The sequence below is a fragment of the Ambystoma mexicanum genome, chromosome 5q (genome assembly GCF_040938575.1).
Source record: "Ambystoma mexicanum isolate Mex_15411 chromosome 5q, UKY_AmexF1_1, whole genome shotgun sequence".
NCBI lineage: Eukaryota > Metazoa > Chordata > Amphibia > Caudata > Ambystomatidae > Ambystoma > Ambystoma mexicanum.
The window spans coordinates 352917073-352941476 of record NC_090933.1 but is presented as its reverse complement, the minus strand read 5'-3'; the positions used below and the strand labels follow the sequence as shown (position 1 = coordinate 352941476).

The following is a 24404-nucleotide window of genomic DNA, read 5'->3' as shown; positions in this document are numbered from 1 at the left end:
GGAACCAAAAAAAAAATCAAAAACACGTCGTTCTCATCTTTGAGTTAGATTGGGTGCTGAAGAGAGGGGGCTGTATTGCTCATTGGAACAACAAGGTTTTAAGCAGTTTCCTGAAACTCTGGTAGTTTGTTTCAGGAAACTGAACATGGTGGTTTGACTCTTGATAAGTAGTTAAGAAAAATCTGGTTGAACGCCCCTCATATTTCTGGGAGATTGTTTCAAAATTGTTTTGTGAATAAAATTGCATGGAGAAAGACAGAGGGGGGTGTTTATGGTGGTTCTGTTCCCTCTTGTTTCCCTTCTGTCGCAGCCCTGCTGTGTTTTTATATGGCCTGATGATGATACAGTCCCGTTCCCAAATGGGTGTTGACAGGGACCATATGGCAAAGGTAATGTCGACAAAAGATCCTGTTGTTCACATGGCAAGTCCGAGTTATGACCTGGTCACTGATCACCAGAGGCCTTACCTCTCCAACTGAGCATTCATTATTGACAAGAGTCTTCAAGAGGATAAGCAGAGTTGGATATACAATATGTCCAAAAAACCTTGTGTGGGTCAGAGAACAGTTCCTCAAGGAAGGAGACATTGGTAGAGTACTAGACCTCTGGCCGCAGTAAGAAAAGAAGCATGTCCATAGTTGTAGGGGCAGGTTGCCCCTTTGAGGTAAAGAAGGCTTAGTGTGACAATGGTGGTAGATTTATTTTCCTCAAAGGGCCCTATGAGGGGTGTACTTGGATGGTGGCTTCGGTTTACTGCCCGAATACAGGCCAAATCTTGGTCTGGGAATAGGCAAGTTGCCTAGTGGGAATATTTGGGGACAGCCATTTAGTGGTTGGGGGTACTTTAATGTGGGTGTTGGACCCTGAGAAAGATGGGATGGGAGAGGTTGGGGCCCAATGGAGAGACACTGAGATTAAAAAAAACTTTGTTTAAGGAACTGAATGGGCAATTGGTTCTTGTAAACTCATGCTGGTAGTTTAAGACAGAAGGAAGCACATACATGTTTCACTCATTTGCACATGATTCGATTGTCATATTGATTTGGTGTGTGTGGATAGTCAAATGCTTCCCTGGTTCGAGGTGGCCGAGGTTTACTCAATGCCGTCGTCCATTCATGACTTGATGTAAATTACTTATGAGGACCGGATGGCCATTTGCAGATATAGAAGTGGGTATGAAATGATTTCTTACTAAAACATAAGGCTACCTCCAAAGTTATAGAAGGAAAAATACAGGAGTATTTATCTCTGAATAATAATGGAGAGGTTGCTACGAGTGTAGTGTGGGAGGATTTTGGGAAAGTATACTCTTATAGCAAATTAAAATAGCAGGCAAAAGGTAGAAGAAGAGAAGAGCGGTTGCCCTGAAGAAAGATCTTATGGACATGCAGCCAAAGTCTGAGGTAGGTAAAGGAGACAAGGCTTCACTCTTTAAAGAACTGAGAAATGCAAATGTCAGAACTCAAAGCCTTCCTGGCCAATGAAACCAAATGGAAAATGAGATTTTTTTTAATCGAAGATGTTATGAGACAGGGGAAACCACAGACTGTTGGTTTCATAGCCTATACACTAAAATACAGAGTGTACATGCAGAAGGGAGCTTTAAGGGAAGTAGAGTGGTCTGGGACAAGGATTCAATAATGGAGAAATTAGGAGTTTTAATAAGGCCCACTATGAATTAGATCATCAGGGAGATGCAGGTAACAATGAGATACTTCGAAAGGCTCAGCATTCATTGTATATGTGCTTAGACATTGCTCAGTAGTGTACCTTGTATCTCTAAATGCTTTGTGACTGTGTAGTAGAGTGATCTTTTGTGAGAGGGGTCTTAGGAATTATAAGTTACTCACTGTAGTGACTAACGTACTCTCAGTCCTTAGTCCCCTTTCCTCCATACTACATGGGCGTCCCTTCCAAGGGACAGGAGACGGAACCTTTTTCACCAGAAAAAACTTTCTTCCCCTTTAAATTTAGAGGGGCAAGGAGGTGCGGCCCTGGGAGCATGCGCTGCCCTGACTCCACCTCCAGCGCCACACCTCAGTTCCCATTGATGCGTCAACAATAGATTTAACATTGCCCAATGACACCAGTATTGTTAGGGGGGAGGATGTGGGACGTATGGAGGAAAGGGGACCAACGACGTTAGTCACTACGGTGAGTAATTCATAATTACTCTTATGTCCCGTCCCCTTTCCTCCATACTGCATGGGCGATTACAACTGGTGCGCCGAAAAGGAGAGCATGTCATCCTAAGTGCATGCCAGTGGGTCGATTTCCTTGGAGTCTGCCCAGTGGCAGAATCTGGTCCATTTACTTTTATACTGCGCCCTGGTAGCCTTGCTCCTTGTATGATATCCAGATTAGCCTGGGAGAGGCTGAGGTGCCACATCATTACCTGCTCAGGTACCACGCTGTGAAGGCTAGTTCTGTTGCACGGGGTGGATGACCCTGCCCCGTGCTGCGCCAGAAGATGCGCTGGGCCGTCGGGAGGGTAATCGGAGGCATCTCCGAGAGGCTGAGCAGCTCCGAAAACCATGGCCTGGCCAGCCACCATGGAGCTATTAGAATGATGTTGAGCTGGCGAGATTCCTTGATCTTGTAAATCACTCTGTGAATCAGTGGAGTGGGCAGGAAGTCTTAAGCCCTCATGCTGTTCCACTGAATCCGAAACGCATCGCCCAGGGAGCCTTGGCCCTGCCCCTGACAGGAGGCGAACTGAGGGCACTTCTTGTTGTGCCAGGTGGCAAAGAGATCCACCTGGGGATGACCCCCACCTGTAGATCTCCTGAATGACGAGGTTGTTTAGCTGCCACTCATAATTGTCCGCTCCCAACCTGCTGAGCCCGTCCGCCTCGAGGTTGGCTTCCCCCGGGAGGTGGATTGCCGTGAGGTAGATGTCGTTTTCCAGTGCCCACACCCACATGCCAGTCTGCACAGAGGAGGGCATCTGGTGCCTCCCTGCTTGTTGACGTAGTACATGCTGGTCGAGTTGTCTGTCTGGATGAGGACAAGCTTGCCGCTGAGAAGCAGTAGGAATGCTATGAGAGCTAGCCAGATGGCGTTCAGCTCTAATCAATTGATGTGGTATTGCTGGTCCTGTCGAGTCCAGGTGCCGTGGACCAAGAGAGCGTCCAGGGTAGCCGCCAAGCGAGGAGTCTGTGGTGATGGTGGCCTGCGGAGTGGGAGGCCGAAAGGGCTTGCCCGTCCGTAAGTTGCTGTCCCTGGACCACCATGTTAGGTCCAGGTGTAGAGATGGAGGAATGTTGATCCTCTCGGATTGAGAGCCCCGCTCCTGGTTCCATGAGGCCGCGTAGTTCAGCTGAATCCTCCTTATCCTCATTCTCATGTGTGGGACGGCTAATAGGATCGTCGCCAAGAGACCCAGGAGATGCTGGTACCACCAAGCCGAGGAGGTCACATCTCTGCTGATGAAGTGGGTGGTGGCACTCTTGATGGCCAAGATCTTGTCCTCTGACGAAAACACCTTCTCAACGCATGTGTCCCAGATGAGGCCCAAGAATGTCAGTCTGCATGGGCTGCAGATGCGACTTCTCAAAGCCCAGATCGTGCAGCGTGTTCATAAGGGCATGGGAGGAGTGGTGAACTGCTTCTGGAGATGTTGCCCTGACGAGCCAGTCATCAAGGTAAGGGTAGATGCGGTGGCCCTGCGCTCTGAGGAGGGCAGTCACTGTATTCAAAAGCCTGGTAAAGAACCTGGGGGCCGAGTTGAGGGCAAAAGGTAGGACCTTGTATTGAAAATGGTAGCCCATGATCCTGAACCGAAGGAAAGAACGATGGGGCTGCCAAATCGGGAGTAGGTACGTATCCTTCAGATCCAGGGAGCACATCCAGTCTCCCTGGCACAATGTCTCCACTATAAAAGCTGGCGTAACCATCTTGACTTTTTGCAGGAGCAAGGAGAGGTTTAGGGTGGAAAGGTCCAGCACAACTCTCAGGCCCGCCTGATTCTTCTTCTGAATGGCAAAAATCCTGGAGCAAAAGCCCAAGCCTCGCTGGGAGGCTGGCACTTCCTCCACTGCTTGGCGCTCTATGAGCGACCGGATCTCCACCAGAAGAGTTGCTGTCCCAACTTGAGGGAGTGGAGGGGAGGAGGGAGGAGAGGCTGGGATGGGTAGGCGGTACCCCATGGATACTACGGAGAGGATCTAGAGGTCCGTGAAATTCTGGCACCAGAAATGTGCATGAAGAGCAAGCCTGCCCCCCACTGGAGACACGTGGACCCGGAGGGATGTGTCATGCCTTCTTTCCTTCAGAGGCTGTCGCAGAGGAGGGGGACTGGGAAAAGCCCTTAACCATCTGCCCCCTTTGTTGCTTGCGCCGGTTCTGAGATGGCGAGCGGTCAGGCTGCCTGGATCTCTATTCCTAGAAGCCGCGTAACCCTCCGTGAGTATGCCCCCTGTTGGAGTGCTGCTGTGACTGGGTGTAAGACTTGGCCGTGGTCTTTGTCCAGATGGATAAAGACTTGGCCGTTTGGGAGCGGTTTTTCTTCTTGTCCAGCTCTTCGTCCGTGGAGGAGTGAAAGAGGTCCCCCCACCCCTCGAACGGTAGATCTAATATGCGTTCCTGGACGTCCGGGTTGAACTTCGTTGCCCAGAGCCAGGCTGTCCTTCTCATGTCCGTGGCCATACAGATTGCACGGCCAGAGGTATCAATATGGGCCACGGTGGATTCCATAAGGTCCAGCGCCACCAGCTTGGCCTCAGCCAACCCTGCCTTAAAACATGATTGGCTCTGTGTAGGGAATTCCGGTTTGGTAAGCGGCAGTCAGCATGGCATCAGTGTTAGCTTGACTCAGGTGCAAGGACGCGTTGGAATACAGCTTCTTCCTGTACACCTCCAAGATCTTCTCCTTGCCTAGCAGCGTCGACGAGGAGGAGGCGGCTGAGGACGACTGAGGGTTGGAGTATAGTGATGCCGCAGCGATCACAAAGGAGTGTGGGTGGCCGAGGATGGCCCGATAGCAAGAGTGCATCCCCCTCCATCTGCCTGTACTTGGCGTTGAGGCGTTGATTGACCGGCTGGACCGAGTGGACTTTGAGCCAAACCTTCTGGGCCAAGGAGACTACATCCGTTTGCAGTGGAATCCCCATGTTTGTCAGAGGAGCGCCGTGTGAGGACTTCCGCCAGAACACCCTCTGCCAGCTGCTAGACCTCAGATTGGCGTAGGCCCAGGTACTCCGCCAGCCCTGCAAGACATTCGTGGCAGGCCCTGGCTGAGGATGGCGTGTCCGGATCCTCCTCCTCATCCGTATCCTGTGGATCAGGAGGATCCTGTGGAGGTGGAGGAGTAGCTGGAGCGGGAGGCTGGGGTACAGTGACCGGAGGCGGAGGAGGAGGAGGAGGTGGAGGCTGGTACAGAACCGCCTGGCGAGCCAGAGGCAGCAGATGTGCCGGGACCGGGAGTGCCGGCGGAGGAGCTTGTGGTGCCGGTAGCATCGTAGGGAGAACCTCCTTGATGGTGTCCTTGAGGATAACGCCCATCCGAGGTGACTTAATGAGCCCGAGGAACCTCTCAAAGAACCCCTTTTCACAGGCCAGAGAGGTGGTAGGGGGTACTGACGGGGTAGCTGAGAGCTGCTAGAGCCGCTGTATACCCTGCCCATATGGACGCAATGGAAAACTGCCCTGCGCATAAGAAGGATAGGCTGTAGGCCACGTACCTGGTTGAGGCCAGTACCACCTTGACACTCCTTCGCCAAACTCCTGGAATGGCGTTGGATGGGTGCCTCTGTCTAGCGCGGCAGCCATCTTGTCGAGCTGCCTGCCACGTGCCTATGATGTGTTGCTCGGCTCGCTGGGCCCAGCCTCCTCCAATACTCTTGCGTGTGGATCACAAGGCCTACCCTGCTCCTCGGGCCTAGATCCGGTAGGTGTGATACCCTCGACCCGGGGGTCGGTAGAGATGCGTTTAGGTACCCCATCAGACGTATTGCCAGTTCTAGGGCGTAGCCCCTCAATCATTGCCGGTAAAAGGGTGGAGCCCCTCGAATGACAATCGGGTACAAGAACCTTCCAGTCCCTCAACACTGCCACCGGAAGGATCCAAGGATCACTCGGCCCGAAGGCCGGTAGCTGTAGCAGCGTCCGTGCACGTGCTGGTACAAGGACCTGAACGGTCCCTCCTGTGCAGTAGAGTCCTTGGGAAGGAGTCTCCTTTGCGGGGTGCGATGGAGAATAGGGGCGCTACCTTGTGCCTGGGTCGGTGTTTCACGACGTTCTTGGGGTCTTCTGGAGGCGACTTCTGGAAGAGCTCCCTCCACCTGGCTAGTCTGTTCTTCAGCGATTTCGATGACAGGGTGTTGCACGCTGTAAAAGTTTGCCAACCGTGGTCTGGGCCAAGGCAACGTAGGCAAAGGGTGTGGGGGTCTGAAGCTGGAAAGAGCCAGTTGCAGGATGGACACCTGTTGAACCCTGTGGAAGTCGACTTGCACCGGGGAGGAGCGTGACGCCTGAGGAACGAGTACCTGAATGATAAAAAGACCAAAAAAGACTAAGAGAAGAAGTCTCTGTGCATGGAAGCCAAACCTAGGAGCGCTGGTAAATTCGGCCTGTTCCAGTCGACGGGGAAAAAGGGACTGAGGTGTGGCGCCGGATGGCGGAGTGAGGGCAGCGCATGCTCCCAGAGCCGCAACCCCTCGTGCCTCTAAATTTAAAGGGGGTAGAAGGTTTTTTCTGGTGAAAAAGGTTCTGTCTCCCGTGCCTTGGAAGGGACGCCCAGTCAGTATTGAGGAAAGGGGACGGGACATAAGAGTAAGAATGGAAATGGGTCAAAACTTCAAGAGATGGATCTCATTACTCTGACCGGCAAATGGATAAGGACAGGTTAATGGTGCCCTGCCGCCAGAATTTCTGTTGTTTCAGAGGACCCGCCACAGATGACAACTTTCACTCCTTCCGTTTGCCATTGTTATAGAGCTCTTCGCCTGTGAAATGTGCTTGAACCTGAAAATAAGAGATGTGCAATGTGAGGGGTTTGCCTTTAAAGTATTGCTCTTCGTTGCTGATGTTCTTTTATATCTGACCAACATATTTCTGCGGTGATGTCAGAATTGACAGAATATGGCGACTTATATCAGTTCAAGTTGAATTGTGATAGGTTGTCTGTCTTCTAAGTGAGAAGGAACAGTGAGGGCACAAATACATCTATTACAATATATGGGATGAAACTGGAAGAACATCCCTACAGTACCTGGGAATACGGATTCCCAGAGATTTAAGATCCCTGCATATATTTTAATTTTGGTCCCATCTTGAACATGATGAAGGGTGACTTGGTCAGGTGAAGTGGATTGATTTATCCTACTGGGCCAAATGACTGCAATAAAAATCAATGTTTCTGCCTAGACTCTTTTCCTTTCATAATGGTGCCAATGGCAATGTCTCAAATCCTTATCCAGAGAGATACATCATGAGATAGTAAAGTTCATATGGAATGGGAAATGAAAATGAATCTGCAGGCCACTGCTCTCCATCCTTAAGGATATGGGAATATTTGTATTCCCGAACTTGTTCAGCTATTACAAAACTGTACTAGTGGGTTATCTTAGAACATATGACAGATCTTTCGACATATTGGACTTTCATAAAGGACTGCGTGACATTCCTGAGAAAAGTAAGAGACCTCTTACGGATAACAAGTTAACATTCTGTGGGTCATTTTGGGAACTTTGGAAGGAGGACAGCGTTTAAAAAAATTTAAAAAACTTTGCATGTGGCCATTACTCCTAAATTAGTTCATTATGAAGCCATCTCTTAAATCTTGGGCAACTGGACATCGGCATCAAATAGCTGGTCTGAGGCAGGTTTAGAGAAAGAGGCAGCTCCTCAATGGGGATAAAATTGTATCTGTAGGTCCAAGAGATGGTGGAAGACTATTGTTTTGGGATGTTTCATTACATCTGGGATAAGGGGATAATCATCATCCTAAAGAAAAGGCTGCTAGGTACCTAACCCCTTTTGGAAAAGCATACAATACTGCCCCATACAAGGAAATGGATGATATCCAGGTTGTATAACAATCCTATTTAGTGGCCTGGGAGAGAAACCTAAATTTATAGCACCATGGAAACGAAATTTAGGGAGAGAGTTTACCAATAAAACATGAGACAAACTTTGAGATGCATCCTTTCAAAGGACTCTGTCCAATCATGCAATGTATCTTAATTGTAAGATTTTCCACAGATGGCAATAAATCCAGGCTAGGATGTCAGAAATGCTGCAGGGAGCCTCTCGTGTATGCCTGGGGGTGTGGTCGCCTCAGTCCCTACCGACCGTATGTGTTGGGGCTGTCTTTCCATTCAAATCTCCTGGACAGAACTCTTGAGTTGGACTCCTTCTTGATGGAAAAACTGGAACATTGCACACAATGTCACCTCTTTTACTGAGAAACGGTGAGTCTTTTTAGGACACTATTTATCTAGATGCATCCCTAGTAGAGGTTGGGATTTATTGGGAACCCTCACCTTTGGTGGGGGTTTTATCGCTTACGGTTGGAAAGAGCATGGTGCGTCTATATACAGGATGCTAGTGCGAAAATTGCTTGCAGAATGATCTTAGGTAGAACTGAGATGAGATGGAGGCGGGTTAGCAATCATTAGGAAGTGTCTGTTAGTTTTATTTTTGGGTTCCACATTTTTAATCTCTTTTTTTCTCTTTTTTGTAACCAGCCCATTCCTTCCATATTTAATTGGTTAATGTTATGTGGAAAATTCTAACAACTATATCACATTAAATAAATAATCGTTGATTAATGGAAACTTTAAATTGGGCCCGGGAGACAGAAATAGTTTAAAGGGTTAGAAATGTATTAACTGTTTTAACTTTGGCATTTTGGTGACCTGGAATTTCTCTGGTCTTCTTTTATTTTGAGGATGCAATGGGTTAAAAAAGTGAAATAAAAAAGCAAAACATAAAAAAATGCCAGCTCAGTTTTTGTGTCATTTTGATTTAATTACCCAGCACCTTAGAGAAACGTGTGGTATATGGGAAGAAGTGACAAGAGCGAATAATTGGCAGAAGTATGTATTGTGGGGGTGGGCTATGTAGATTGAAGATTGTGGGGGGAAAAGGATGAATATGGAGACAAGAGAGCATCACCTAGGCTCAGAGAAATGCATGGGAAAGCGGCGTCAGAGGAGGGTGCCTTAGACTGGTTAAGGGGCAGGAGCCCAGGCCCCAAAAAGCATATTACAAGTGGTGATTTGATTATGGGATTTGTACCGTGCAGATCCATTGGAACCAATCAAAAAATTGTATCTGGGCACAGATAGTAGAAGTAATAGGAACAGGAAGCCATATTGTCAGGCAAACAGCTATTGAAAGAGAGAAAGGTATTCGAACTTTTTTCTAAATTCACAAAGGGATTTGGTTTTCCTAAAATCATATGGCAACGAGTTTCAAGCTCGGGGACCTGCACAAGAAAACCGTTCATCACCCCACAAAACAGATCTCCATGGATGAACCACCAAAATGTGCTGTCCTGAAGATCAAAGACAACAATCTAGATCATAGGCAACAATCTTTGAGGAGAGATATGTAGGGGCTGACCCTTTAACACATTTAAATATTAGGCAGAGGGTCTTAAACAAGACCCTCTGCTGTACTGGTAATCAGTGGAGATTCCTCCGAAACCGAGAAACAGCCGAACGTCTAGGCAGCGAATAAACGTGCCTAACGGCTGCATTTTGGCCTTTATGGATTTACATGAGCAAAGCCTTGCAATAGTCTAACCTAGAGTTGACTAATGCACCAATTACCAGTGAGCGATCTTTGTCTGAGAAAAGTGGTAGCAGGGTTTCAGCAGTTTAAAGTGAAAATAAACAGCTTTGACAATTTCATTTACCTGCAGGTTGCAGTTTAAATTTGCCTTCCAAATACATCCCAGGTTTTTTTTTTTACCCTGGGTGAAAATGATGTTGGGATCTCGAAAATCGCTGTATGGGAAACACACTGTAGGGTGTTAGCCAGTTTTTTCTTAGACCCAAATATTATCATCTCAGTTTTTGATGGATATATGTGGAGCTCATTTACCAGCATGCAACTTTTATTTTACTGGCACAGGATAGCACTCTGTCCACTGCTTCCACAGATTCCTTTAGCCGGACGTAAATGTGCATATCGTCAGCATATTAATGGTAATGCAGGTCAAATTGTGAGAAATATCTAGCAAAGGGCAGATGTAAACATTTCAAAGTAGAGGAGACATGGAAGAGCCCCGAGGTACTCCACATATGACCAGTAAAGAATCAGAGGTGTGTGGGCCCACCTTGATTGCTGTGTTTGTTTAGTTAGAAAAGAAGTAAACCATGTTAATGATTCCTTGGACACCTGAGCCACCGTGGAAAGTCTTCAAATAAGAATCTCAAAATCAACTGTATCGAAGGCCGCCGATAGGTCCACCATGACTAGCATGCTAATATTACCCTCATCGGCAGCCTTGAAGATATTGTCCCAAACTGACATAAGCGCTGTCTCGGTCCTAAGTCCAGGCCTAAATCCAGGATCCCTCATTCTTCTAGAAAATTCTGCAATTGCCCCGTAACTATTTTTTCCAGGATTTTAGATGGCCAGGAAAGGCTTGCAATCGGACGGTAATTGGAAAATACCTTATAGTCGAATGTATTTTTCTTCAGGAGAGGCATAAGGGATGATTTTTTCAGATCCATTAGGAAATGCCATCGAGTTAGGGAGGCATTTACAACAGACAAAAAGGGCCTGTTTAAGGCAGACGGATGCCTCTTAACTAGATATGCAGGAATAGGGTCATAGATGTGATCAGTGGCTAAGATTAGGGACAGTTTCCAGATCCACAGGCAAAAGTACAAACATAGGTAGGAAGATAGGAGACGTCAAATCATCCATAACAGTCGTCTCTTTATTTGACATATTTGCTTGTAAGAGACCGAGAATCAATTTTTATCCTAATATGACCCATTTTGCCCACAAAAAAGGCATTAATTAGCCAAAGCTAAAGATGGAGGAAGATGAGAAATAGTCCATGCCGGAAACGCAAAAATGTTGGGCTTTTGGTCTGTTCTGGCCATGGTCAATCTGTTTTTGAAGACAGGAGGCTCTAGCTAAAACAATGCTCTTCTTGTAGACGTTTCATGCTGTTTTTGCCTCTACACGATCTGCATGTGTCGTGTTTTTTAACCATAGCTTTTCCTTTACCTCAATAGTCTTTTTTCAGTGTTCTTAATGACTAATTGTACCATTGATTATTCCTGTTAACAGGTTTATTGGTACTTTTTATAGGGGCAAAAGTATTATTTTGCATACAAGACATAAAGGTCTGATATAACAGAGCATTTTGAGTTGGGTGAGGCAGCAGTCAGAGCATTAAGTAATTGGGCACCTGTAAAGGTGTCCATTTTCTTTTAATGTGTACCAATTGGAAATTAACAGCTGTGTTTTTCCCATATTGTATCTGCCCCATTGCAGAGTGATTTCATTCATTTAAACACACCTCAGCTATGAAGTTAACATTAGAATATAACATCGGAATTCCAAAAGGTGCAAACAGGCAAATCTCTTTTTAAAAGAACTACAGATCTGAGGAAAATTCCATTTTGTGGCAAAAACCAAGTTATATAAATACACAGGTTAATTAGTATGATACACTCCTTGCAGCGCAAAAATAACTTAATCCCTACACATATTTTTTTACTACTGTACCATATTTTAAAGACTTACTCCTTCGGAGGACTGGAGCTTCAGGTAGGACATCCTCTGCCTGAGAGGGAGATGTGCTACTGGTGCTTGCGGACTTGTGCGTAGGTTCTTCCTAAGGGGGGATACATATGGAAGAAGTTAGAACCTTTCACACGAAAAGATTGCATTTCTCAAGCACATTTCCTTTCTTTAAGTAATACGCAGTTTCCTAACCATAAATGTTAATTTCAGAGAGATACCCCTACTCGTTCTTAATCACTGCCTTATTCCATGAAGAGCAAGTCACGCCCTGAAGACCGACAAATCCGAATTGCCAACAATGTAGATACTGCACCTTCTCAACCTGGACATCAATACAAAAGTCAGACGGACCTAATCGCTACACTTGAATAGTTGTTAAAAAACAGTTCCTCTTTTTACTTGTACGAGGATGTTGCTTTCCCAAACAGCACACAAGATTTGAGTTTTGGAGTACTAGGTAATAGTAGAGCTATGGTGTCTATGGTAGTGTGCCATTCATTAAACTCAAAACAGTTGAAACAGACTTCTTTTCCAATATACCCTTTAGCTCGTCAGGATCTGAGCTCTCATGAACGAAATGTCTGTTTATAAATTGTACAGGTGTCGAAAAAGGAAGCCGACACAAAGGGGGTATGGTGGTGGTTGTAAACTCTTATTTGTATACAAAAATGTTTTCACCATCCCTACCTTCTCAGAGGGGTTTCCCTGCCTCAAAACAAATACTTAAGGGTCTGTCAGAATGTCCGTCAACTCAAACATCACTGACCTGTGTCACAACCTACTTCTATCCCTCAAACTACAATTTAAGGATAATCCAACCGAAAGTACCTTCTCCAGGAGAAAGTCTCCCTTCTCCTGATGCTTGGATAGTGTTTAAAAGAATGTTCTCTTGCAACAAGAATGCCAGGGGGAATGACTCCTTTCCCCAGGCTTGTGGGTTTCACAGAGCCATTGTACAACTCCATGTCCAGGCGAACGGCTCCCTTTCTCCTGGTATAGATCTATAAAGTTTCCAATAAAGCTAGGGGGAATAACTCCCTTGCCTTGGCATCTCTAGCACAACTCCCAGTTCGGGACCAGAAAAATGACTTCCTTCTCCTGGTATTGGTCTGTACAGTTCACAATAAGACCAGGCAGAATGACTCCCTTCCACTGGTGCCTTTAGAGTATGTTCCAAGAGTTTAAGCCTCTTATGCATTAGAATGACTACTTTTCCTGGTGTCTAACAAGTTCTTTCTCACAATCTTCAGCTTGATATACACTTAGCCAAGTCCCAAATCTTTCTTTGTTTATCAGTGGGCTTTAGTGCCACCACTGCGATGAGGAAGCTCTCCTTGTTTGCTCAGTTCTCTTTTAATGGGGTCCCAGGCCCTTCTCTGGTGGTCAGTGGGCTTACTGCTGCCACTGCTATGAGCAATATCTCCTTGGATGCTTGGTTTCCAATGGTTAGGGTCTCCATCCCATCTCTGGGGGGTCAGTGGGCTTATTGTTGCCACTGCGACGAGGAAGCTCTCCTCGGATGCTTGGTTTGTACTGGTTAGGATCTCCGACCCGCCTCTGTTGGTCAGTGGGCGTACTGTCACCACGGCAATGAGCAAGCTCTCCTTGGATGCTTGGCTTCCAATGGTTCAGGTCTCCGACCCATCTCTGGTGGCCAGTGGGCTTATTTTCACCACTGCGATGAGGCTCTCCTCAGATGCTTGGTTTGTACTGGTTAGAATCTCTGACCCGTCTCTGGTGGTCAGTGGGCTTACTGTTGCTACTGTGATGAGGAAGTTCACCTCATCTGATAGCTACACAAGTGTTAGGGTGCCCAACGCATCTCTCTCTTACACCCCTGTATCCCCTCCAGGTCTTGCGTGCCTCCCGTTACCTTCTGAGGGATTTCAGTATACCACTGGGACTTCCTAAGATTGGGGTTCCTCTCTCTGATGCTCCGGATTCCCTCTCCGGTTTCCACTGCACCGAGGCGGCTCTGCGCTGTGGCATGCTGCTTGCCTCTTCTCTCCTGCTTCGTGTTCGGGTCCGCTTGAGCTAGATCCATGGAGAACTCCTCCTGTGCTTTGCCAGCGTCCTACACTCTTCTGGCCTGCCATCAGTGTTCGAAACTCCCACTGGTTTCCGCACCTGTTGCCTCTCTCTGCTGGGCTCGACAGGTTTGTTAGTCCACCGTCTCCACTTATACAATGTTGCCAGCTCTGCCCTGCCGGATTGTAAAAGTCCTTTGTTTCTGTTCACACCTTAATCCTCATGCCTGCTCGGGCCACTTCATACCAGTACTAGCACAGTCAGTGACCTTCATGCCTCCTGTGCTCTTCTTCATCCTAGTACTTTTCGGCTTTATCTTTATCTCCTGTGTACATACATAGGTTTACTTTCAATAAAATGGCTCTGAACAGTGGGGAGGGCTAGGGAATGTTGGGGAGTAACAATGCACAATGGGCTGTACCCCAGGCGACCGTCCTTGTCCCCAGAGAGGGGACAAGTCCCTCCCTATGAGGTCATCCTGCAGTAAACCGCCCTTAGGGGGACTATTGGGTAGTGACCGCATCTCCCTAGCCTCATGGGCAAGGGCTCCCCCTTGAGGAGAAGTGACGACACCTTGTGAATCGTCACAACAGCTGCAAATAATATAACAACCAGAATTAAAACATGTAACTGCGATTACATTTAGAGATAGAAGTTGTTTCAAATTATTTGTTATCTCTGGCTTAATGCATTTCTCACAACCCAGAGTCAATTTGTATGAAAAAAGGGCGAAGAAAGTGAATTATTTTGCTCTTCAAGCATATATAAAATGTTGAAAATTGTCTTTTGTGTGATATATCAATACATCAAAATAAAGGACCCTTAGGTGAGGTCATGAAATAGATGATTGGGCCAAACTAGGTGGCGGGATAACAGTTGATCTCCATGGGAGGGACTAGGGAAAGTCTTGAATTTGTATATGAACAGCTCAATTTGTAACAGCCCCCAATGGTGAGCATCAAAATAGATATGCAATTTTTGCACTTTAAGTATTGTCCCACAACTTTAGGTAGGAATTGGGGAACAAAGAAATGGTAAAGACACTACATTACAGGACTAAGACGATGGATAGAGGCCACATTGGAAAATACGCAGGAAGGCATTAGTTGCATGCTACAGCCTAGCGGACACCCACTGCCCAGAAGGGAGACTACATGGACAGAATGGGACTCCAGGCAGAGGGGCAATTGAATAAGAAATGTTAACAAAAACTTTAGAAAACAAAAATATATTTGTGTAGATTTCAAATTGGAACATTTAAAAAAATAATATTAGAAGAGTGCATACAAAATGGGTATTGAAATGTTATTGACTACCTGCCTACATAAAGATAAGTGGTGTGTGGTTCTAGAAGAGTAGTCAACATTCACAGAAAGGTGGATGAACACACTGGTAACTTTTCTGATTCATTCTAAGGAGTTGTTCTGTGCTTGTCGTGCTATTCTAAATTCATTTTAGTTAATGTTGGTATTATACAGCAATGAACAAGTTACTTTCTTACCTGGTAACGTTCTTTCGATGGGATGGTCCGACGACGTATTCCATATCTATGACATGTAATCACCACAGCTGTGCTGCTTCGGAAACTTTTTTCGGCGTCTGCGTCGATGCGCTGTCGTCGAGGACCTCCTCCGGCGTCCGACGTCATTCGATGTGATAAGTAGGACGCACGACGCCCGTAGCCTCAGTTGTAGTTTTTTCCCCCCAGAACGTGTGACATTAGTCAACTGCCAGTCAGACACAAAGCCTTGCGGAACGTAAGCTGCAATCGCAAAAGAAATTCTGCAGCGGGGAAGGTAGGGCGGGAGCGATATGGAATACGTCGTCAGACCATCCCATCGAAAGAACGTTACCAGGTAAGAAAGTAACTTGTTCTTCGAGGGAATTGGGTCCTCCGACGTATTCCATATCTATGACAGACTCCCAAAGCAGTACCAGAGCAAGGAGGAGGGAAAGAATTTAGAATCAAAATTTAGAATAGCCAATCAAATAGCAGAGCAAAGGACCGCCTTGCCAAAGGCCAGATCCTGTCCTCGGATGGAATCGAGGGAATAGTGACGTACAAATGTATGTATTGAAGCCCAGGTGGCTGCATCACAGATGTTGCGAATAGGAACACCCCTCTGCAGGGCAGTAGAGGCAGCCACACCCCTGATAGAATGGGCCCGCAAGCCAGCCGGTGGGTCCTTACCCGCCAAGCGGTAACACTCCGAGATGGCCAAAATAATCCAGCGAGACAAAGTCTGTGTCGTCACAGCTTGCCCCAAACGCTTTCCAGCCAATAAAGAGTTGATCGTCCACTCTGACCCGGGACATGCGTGAAACATAAAAGCTTAAAGCTCTCCTAGGATCAAGCCTATGGAGCCTCTCCTCTTCCTTACCATGATGCGGAGGAGGATAGAATGCCGGAAGAACAACCTTCTGGGCCAAATGAAATTCCGTCACTACCTTCGGAAGAAAAGAAGGACGAACTCTAAGGACAACCCTGTTCTTGTGAAATACAGTGAAGGGTGGGCTTAACTGAAAGTGCCTGTAACTCACTCACTCTGCGAGTGGAAGTAACCGCAACTAAAAACACAGTTTTCAGAGTTAACAGCCTCAAAGAGCAAGAATGTAAAGGCTCAAACGGAGCACCCATAAGAAACTTAAGAACAAGGTTTAAATCCCAACCGGGCACCAGGAAAGGTGACGGAGGGAACACATTAGTGAGCCCTTTCAGAAACTGTGAAATTAAAGGGATTTTAAAGTAAGAACACTCTTCAGACGAGCGCTTAAAGATGGACAGCGCCGCCAGGTAACCTTTAATGGTACCCACTTGCAAGCCCCTGTGGGCCAAAGAAAGCAAAAAGGATAGAACCATGGGGATGTCACATGCAAAAGGATCCACATTCTGAACTCTGCACCAGTCGCAGAACTTTCTCCAACGGCAACGGTACAGAGACTTTGTTGCTGGCCTTCGGGCCGAAAGCAACACCTCCATCACGTCTTCAGGGAGGTCCCAATCCTTATACCTCAACCTTTCAGAAGCCAAGCGTGAAGGTTGAGGGATCTGACCTCTGGATGGAGAACCTGACCCCCCTCCCGTGAGAGCAGATCGTCTCGGTAGGGAAGACGACGTGGAGGGCAGATGGACAAGTGGAGAAGGTCCGGGTACCACGTCCTCCGAGCCCACGCCGGGGCAATGAGGATCATCCGGGAACCGAACTTCCGTAACCTCCGCAGCACTTGCGGGATGACGGGGACTGGAGGAAACGCGTACAGCAGCGGGAATGACCACTCCACCACAAACGCGTCTCCTAAGGCTCCTTTTGGAGGAAATTCCCGCGAGCAAAACCTTTCGCACTTCCGGTTGACACTGGAGGGGAAGAGATCCACTTGAGGGGTCCCCCAAAGGGCGAAGATCTCCAGGAGAATCTCCTGAGCCAACTCCCACTCGTGAGAGATCGCGCTCTGCCTGCTCAGAGCGTCCGCCGTCACGTTTTCGTCTCCGGCCAGATGAACTGCCGAGATCGAAACTTCCTGCTGGATGGCCCAGAACTCGAGCTGCATCGCCTCCCTGCACAGAGGAAGTGACCCTGCCCCCCCCTTTTTGTTGAGGTAGTGCATGGCCACTGTGTTGTCCCTCAGGATCAGGACACTCTTTCCTCGTACAGTCGGCAGAAAAGCCTACAGGGCTAGCCTGACGGCCCTCAGCTCCAACAGATTGATATGGAGTCTGGACTCCGACAGAGACCAACGACCGCTGACTGTCAGCCCGTTGGCATGAGCTCCCCATCCCGTGAGGGATGCATCCGTCACGATCGTCACCTCCGGCCAGGGAAGCCAAAATGGAGCCCCCTTCATCAAGTTGCCTTCGACGGCCCACCACAGAAGGTCCCGGGTGACCGAGGGCGGCACCTGAACCGGGTCCGACATCCTGCCGGAGGACTGCGACCATTGCGTCTTGAGTGCCCACTGCAAAGATCTCATCCGCAGGCGAGCCTCTGGCACCAGAAGAATTCAGGATGCCATGAGGCCGAGTAACCTCAAGAACTCGAACGCTGGGAGCGTCTGGGCATGCTGAAACTCGTGCACCATCTGCTGAATGTGAAGAGCCCTCCCCTGGGGAGGAAAACACTGCCCCAGGGAAGTGTCGAGCACTGCTCCGATGTACTGGAGCCGCTGTGTTGGCGTCAAATGGGACTTCTTTAAATTGAGGGAGAAGCCCAGCCTGTGAAGGGAGTGGCAGGTGACGGACAGATGATCCAGGACTTGCTCGGGAGAGCTCCCCCTGATCAACCAATCGTCAAAGTAGGGGTAGACGTGAATCCCCCCTTGCCTGAGATGCGCTGCCACCACCACCATGAGCTTGGTGAAAACCCTCAGGGCGGAGGTAAATCCGAACGGCAGGACCCGAAACTGAAAGTGCGAATCGCCAACCGCGAACCTCAGGTACTTCTTGTGCTTGGGATGGATCGGCACATGGAAGTAAGCATCCTTGAGGTCGAGTGACACCAACCAGTCCTGAAGCTGAAGGGCCTGGAGGACTTGAGAGAGAGTAACCATCTTGAACTTGTCCTTCCTGAGGAGTTTGATCAAACTGCGCAAGTCCATGATGGGTCTCAATCCCCCGTCTTTCTTCGAAATCAAAAAATAAGGGGAATACTATCCCTTGTTCCTCTCCGCTACAGGCACCAGTTCTATGGCGCCTTTCTCCAGCAGGGCTTGAATTTCCTGCGCAAGGAGCGGATCCGGACTCTGCAAAGAGAGGTTCCCCGGTGGATTGTCGCGAGGCCTGTGCCGAAAGGGAAGACAGTAGCCGTGGGTTATGATCTCCAGAACCCACACATCTGAAGTAATGGCTTGCCACTCTACAAGATGCTGCGCCAGCCTTCCCCCAACCGGCGAACCATGGGACATGGCCTCATGACTGAGTGGGAGCGGCTGCGGCGTTACCTGAGGGCAAAGAGGCAACTGCCCGAGCGGCCTTGGCACCACGGGTACCCTGTCGTCCACCTCTGGTACCCCTGTGCTGGCCTCTCTGACTGCCAGCTCCTCTCGCTTTACTGAAGGACGAGTAATAGCGAAAGGAACCACCCCTCCACTGCTGTCCCCTAGGACGAAAAGGCAGAGGTTGGCGAACTGCAGCGCCCAACGACTTCGCTGCAGCTTTTGAGGTCTGCAACCTATCAAGGCTCTCGTCAGCCTTGCTGCCAAAAAGGTGTTCACCATCAAAGGGCATGTTGAGGAGCCGGGGCTGCACATCAGGAGCAAACCCCGACTTCCGCAACCACGCAAACCTGCGTATCACGGTGCTCGCCGCCATGGACCTACTGACGCATTCAGCTAAGTCCAAACCCGACTGAACGGACTCACACATGGCATCCTTACCATCCTGGACCATAGCAAGGAAACCATCCCGTTCGTCCCCTTCGGGATTATGTTCAGCCGCTAACGCAACACAGTTCCACAGAGTGTGTGTGAAACGAGACAAGGCACAAATGGAGTTGGCTGCCTGAAGCGCCACACCACCAGAAGAAAACACTTTCTTCGCCCAGCCATCAAAACGTTTGTCGTCCCTATCAGGAGGGATGGTAGGGTACGACGCCTGCTTTGCCGGGGCCGTGGCCGCCTGCACCACCAAACTCTCCGAAGTGGGGTGCCTGGTCAAGTAGCAAGGGTCGCTACTAGCTGGACGGTATTTTCGCGACAAGGATCTGCCCACCGCCGGGAGACTCTCTGGAGCAGTCCAAGCCGCCGCCACCCTTCTCTGTAAAGCCATATGGAACGGCAGTACCGAGTCAGTTGGGGGACCAACATCAAGGATGTCTGTTAGATCATCCTGCACAAACTCCCCTGGGGGAGCAGACCATCCCAAGTACTCAGAAACCCTAGCCATAAGGCGCCGGTACGAGGAATCGGCATGAGAGCCAGGCTCAGGCCTACAAAACTCCACCTCCGGAGAGGTGTCCAGTCCACTGGCATCATGCAGTGACTGCCTCAAATCGTCAAACTGACTATGGCCCGAGACAATTTCATCTGGAACCTGACTAGGAACCAGGCCATCAGAATCCTCATCCGCCTCTGAAATATATTCCAGGTGGCGAAAAGAAGGCACCCGAGAGTGCTTTCTCTTAACCAGAGCCTTCCTAGGGGGTTCCCCCGTGCCACGGGGTACCTCCGACACGAAAGGCGTCGATGGCGTCGAGCGAATCGGCGGCGGCGTCGAGAGAACAGGCATCACGTTGAGAGGATCGGCGTCGACATCGAGGAAATCGGCGTCGACGTTAGATGCAGCACCGCCAGCATCGGCGGCGTGGACACAGCCCTCGAAGCCGGAGCCCCGAGCGTGTCCTTCGACGACCTGAGCGTCGACGACTTCCTCGGAGCTGGAGCCTTGAGAAAGCCCGTCGACGCCCTTGACGCCTCAGACGTCGATGTCTTCCTCGAAGACCTCACAGGTGCACACGGTCTCGAACGCGTCGAGGACCGGGGCCTGGAACGGGTACGTCGAGAACGAGTCTCCTTGTCCGAACGGGACCTCTCCCGTGACTTGCGCCGACCACTCTTGCGAGCGGTGTCTCTCGACCTCTCACGACCGACCTCACTCGGGGGCGCGGACGGCTTAGTACCCTGTGACTCGAGAATCGCCAGCATTTTCTTCCCGAAGGAAGCCCATTCCTCCGGCGTCGCACGGCTGGTGGGGTAAGCGACGTGCCGGGCAGAGTCCTCCGAAGAGGACCTGGAAGACGACCGGTGTCGGCGCTTCCGAGAATGCCTCAAAGAGGCTGAGGAGTGGCGAGACCGACTCCTAGAAGGAGACCCACGAGACTTCCGACGATGACGCGGAGAGTCACCCCTCGAATCATCCATCGAACGCCCCGCAGACTTCGACTTCCGGGGCTTGGACACCCGACCTACCGACAACTTCTTCTTACGTTTGCGTAAGGCTTTGGACGTGAGCGACTGGCAGTCGATAGTCATCCGTGTCGTGGGCCTCCCCGAGGCACCAGAGGCAGGCGTCGTGCGAGTCCGTCGCCGACATCTTGAATCCACACTCCCCGCACTTCTTGAAGCCCGGACGCGGGGTCGAAGACGAAGTAGAAGACATCTTCACACGAAGGATTTTCACAAAAACGAACAGGTTCGAAGAACCGAGAATAACAGAACTCCAAAGAGTCGAGGCGTTAACCGAGATTCACGAAGCAACACGTTCACGGAAAAAACGGAACTGAGGCTACGGGCGTCGTGCGTCCTACTTATCACATCGGATGACGTCGGAGGAGGTCCTCGACGACGGCGCATCGACGTCATCGACGCAGGACGCAGACGCCGAAAAAAGTTTCCGAAGCAGCACAGCTGTGGTGATTATATGTCATAGATATGGAATACGTCGGAGGACCCAATCCCCTCAAACTCTGGTTTATTTCTTTTCTGGCCATATTTAAAATACATAAATGTGTTAAAGAGCGGAAAACTCCATTGTAAATATCTTTTCAATTAAATCCCACATCAAGAATTAGATGTCAGAAGGCTTTTTAGTAACTTTTTTGATGTTAAATAATGTAACCCTTTGAGTACTTTTAGTATGCATATAAATATTCTAATGTAGTAAGGTCAACTCTAAAGTCCTGACATTCAAAAGGTAAACATATAAAAACCAATTACCAAATTCATGGCATTAATGGGACAAGCATGGAAACCATTTGTAGTAAATGAAAATATACTGAGAGGATGGATGGTTGCAACTAATGGAATCCTATTTAATTTTCCCTGCAGATAAATGTTTGCAGGAGTACTGATATAAGGTTAAGCAAAATTGAACTCGGAGGACATCAAAATAGACAAAGTTTGAAATAAAACAAAGTAATAGTGGATGACACTGGTCAGGGAAAATGCAATACAAGTGAGTATTCTCTCGGGCAGACAGGAACCCGGGCCTTCTCAGACAGGGACCCGGGCCTTCTCAGACAGGGACCCGGGCCTTCCCAGAGTCCATTTACATCAATGCCCCAGGTTTTTTTGGACTCACTTCTACAGAGGAAGAGCGATTATAGAAACAATCGTAAGAATAAGGCTCGTACAGGAATGTCTGTGCGACTTTTCAAGATGTACATTATTAAGGGCTTAATTCTGTTTGAATTCTGATGATTGCATTACTAATGATTTCAGATTAAATTTAAACTTGGAAGTACTATAATCAGAAGGATAGGTTAAGCTGATCACTGCAATGCTTCGGTTACGCGTACTGATAGCGATGCAGATGATTGAATTGGGCCTACTTTCCAACATGTATTGGCTCACTGACCGATCTCGGAAACATTAGTGACTTGGGGACCACTGTCTTCTTTCTATCAGGGACTTAGAAAGGTATGTGCCCATTACATACACTGCAGTGAAAGCCAAATTTACAACAGAAATTCACATTTATAACACTTCCAGCATACAAGGACGTTGCAGGTGCATAAAGAGACCTATATCTGTCACATATCTGCATACAGTTCTATGTTTTTTAATACATGGACAGCCAAAGATAACTGCATGATTGTTTAAGAATATTTTCTTAAATCAGCTTTCACTATGATTTGATTGCCACTGGAAAAAAGAAATTTGCTATTGAATCAATTAGACTGCAGCAATATGCCTAGCAAATCCACTCTACCGCTAGCATCGTCAAGTACTTTCTAGGAAGATTGAGCACCATTTTCACGATAGGCAACCCCCAATCGAATGTCCCTTCTGAATAGTTTGTTTGCACTAACTGCACCGTCTGCGGCTGCTCTCTACACGGCAGCGCTGTACCAGGCTAGTCCCAATTACCTGGAAGTCAAATGGTGGAAGTCTGCAGTTCAAGCATGTTGCTGAAAACGGTGGGGGGCGGGGTGGGGTGGGTCTGGAGAAACGCTGTGGTGGATATGTACTATGAACCAAGGAGTCTGACTACCAGACGGCCACCATGCTTCTATTTTCTCTAAGAAGCGATCACACAGGAGTCGTCAATGAGACCTTTACATAACTGCATAAATAAAGGTATCCGTGTAGCCAAGAATGTGTGTGGTACAATAAAAATCTTACCTTACACAGGTTCGTTTGTCAAAATATTCCACATGTGACCCCCCTTTTCCCCTACCCCCATCACACAACAACTTGCTGGATGAGGTTTTTAGCTATTTCGTCCAGGCCTGCAAGGGATCATTTACATTGTGTAAATGTGTATTGTTGTAGCATTGATAATTAGACAGAAAATGATTCTCTATCGATCAATGTATATTTGGAGTTTACAAGTTTTACCCTCAGATAGTTGCAGGCTTGCTTGCCCACGCTCCAGTGTTGAAGAAGAGGAGCACTGCCGGCGTTTGAAAAATGAGCATATCGACACAGGTTGTTTAATGCCCTTGGGATGCTGAGGCATGGAGCTGGGAGAGGTCACAGTGCATGAGGCGGCTGGGAGGTGAGGCAAGAAGTTTCCATGGAGGGGCACAGCCAGCAGTCAAGGAGGCACCCACCATGTGCTGAGCGAGGCAGAGAGGGACAATCTCAGCTCCCTAAGCTCCAAGCTCAACAGCTTCAGCAGCAAGCACCAGAACAATCCCTGTAAGTTAATTTTGGGTTGTGAGGACACAGAGCTGAGCTTCCACTGGAAGAACTTTGCCATAGAGCGAATATAATATATCTAAGAAGTTGAAGGCCAATGCAACATCGAAACAGACTTCAGCCAGGTTGCTTTGTTTTTCAGAACACACGAGGACATGTGAACACCTTATCCCTATAAAGCCTGATAGAAATCCTGGAGCCAAGGAAACGAGACCAAGTAGTGGGAGACCAGAACCGTCACTCCCAGAATGCACCTGTGGTCAACCAGGAAAACCCAGCTGGAGCCAGGGGAATGGAGCTGAGGTCAGAAATTAGATGGACTCATACCAAAATGGAATGAGACCCCAAATACCCAACCCACAGATGGCCTAGAAGGCAATGGACGCATAACCGCAAATTAACTGAAAATGGAAAGAACTGCAGGGGAATAGGGGAGACCCATAAATCCGCCCCAAACCCAGTTAGAAGCAAAACTCAGCCAAGATTTGAGAGAATTCCAGGAAAAACAATCTGCCTGAGCACATGGCTGCCGGCACAAGAATGGAGACTGAAAAAGGGGCAGGGGCAGACGCTTTCTTAAAGACTTTCAGGGAAGGCCAGGCCACCAGGCCAATAGCACAGCTAGTGTTGGGCAAGGAGAACAGCAGACAGGGGGCCAATGGGAGCCAGGAGGAACTCCACAACAGGGAAGGCCGGGCTATACAAAGCCAGCAGGTACAGAAGAAGGTAAAAAGTGTTTGGCTAAGGTCGGAGCAGAGGGGGCTGCCCAAGAGACCAGCAAGAAGGGTGTAGCAGGTGAAAAAGATTTTAAGGAGACTGTAGGAGTGCTGTGTGAGAGTGAAGGTAACATGTTAGGTCAGAGAAGCAGGTACCACAATTTAGTTGTTTGTGAGTGAGAGACGGACACGAGGAAGGAAAGTAAGAAAATGGTAGTTTCTGTGAGAAAGGATATGTTTGTGTCTGTGGGAGAGGGAAGTGAGAGTCAGGAGGGTAGCAGAGAGTAGAGGCAGCTGCAGTGTTGGAGTGTTGGAGAGAGGGAAGAGCAGGAGGGAGTTGGTGGGCTGGTAGAGCCAGGAGAGACAAGTAAAAAA

The 24404-nt window shown here is 48.4% G+C and overlaps 1 protein-coding gene across 5 annotated transcripts in view; it reads right to left on the bottom strand.

Moving 5' to 3' along the window:
• Positions 1 to 24404, bottom strand: part of SPIRE1 (spire type actin nucleation factor 1) — an 871368-nt gene that overhangs the window by 120918 nt on the left and 726046 nt on the right. For all 5 annotated transcript variants that reach the window (XM_069620832.1, XM_069620833.1, XM_069620834.1 and 2 more), the window contains one exon: positions 11713 to 11803. In XM_069620832.1, the coding sequence (XP_069476933.1) occupies positions 11713 to 11803 (91 nt within the window). The remainder of the gene's footprint in view (positions 1 to 11712; positions 11804 to 24404) is intronic.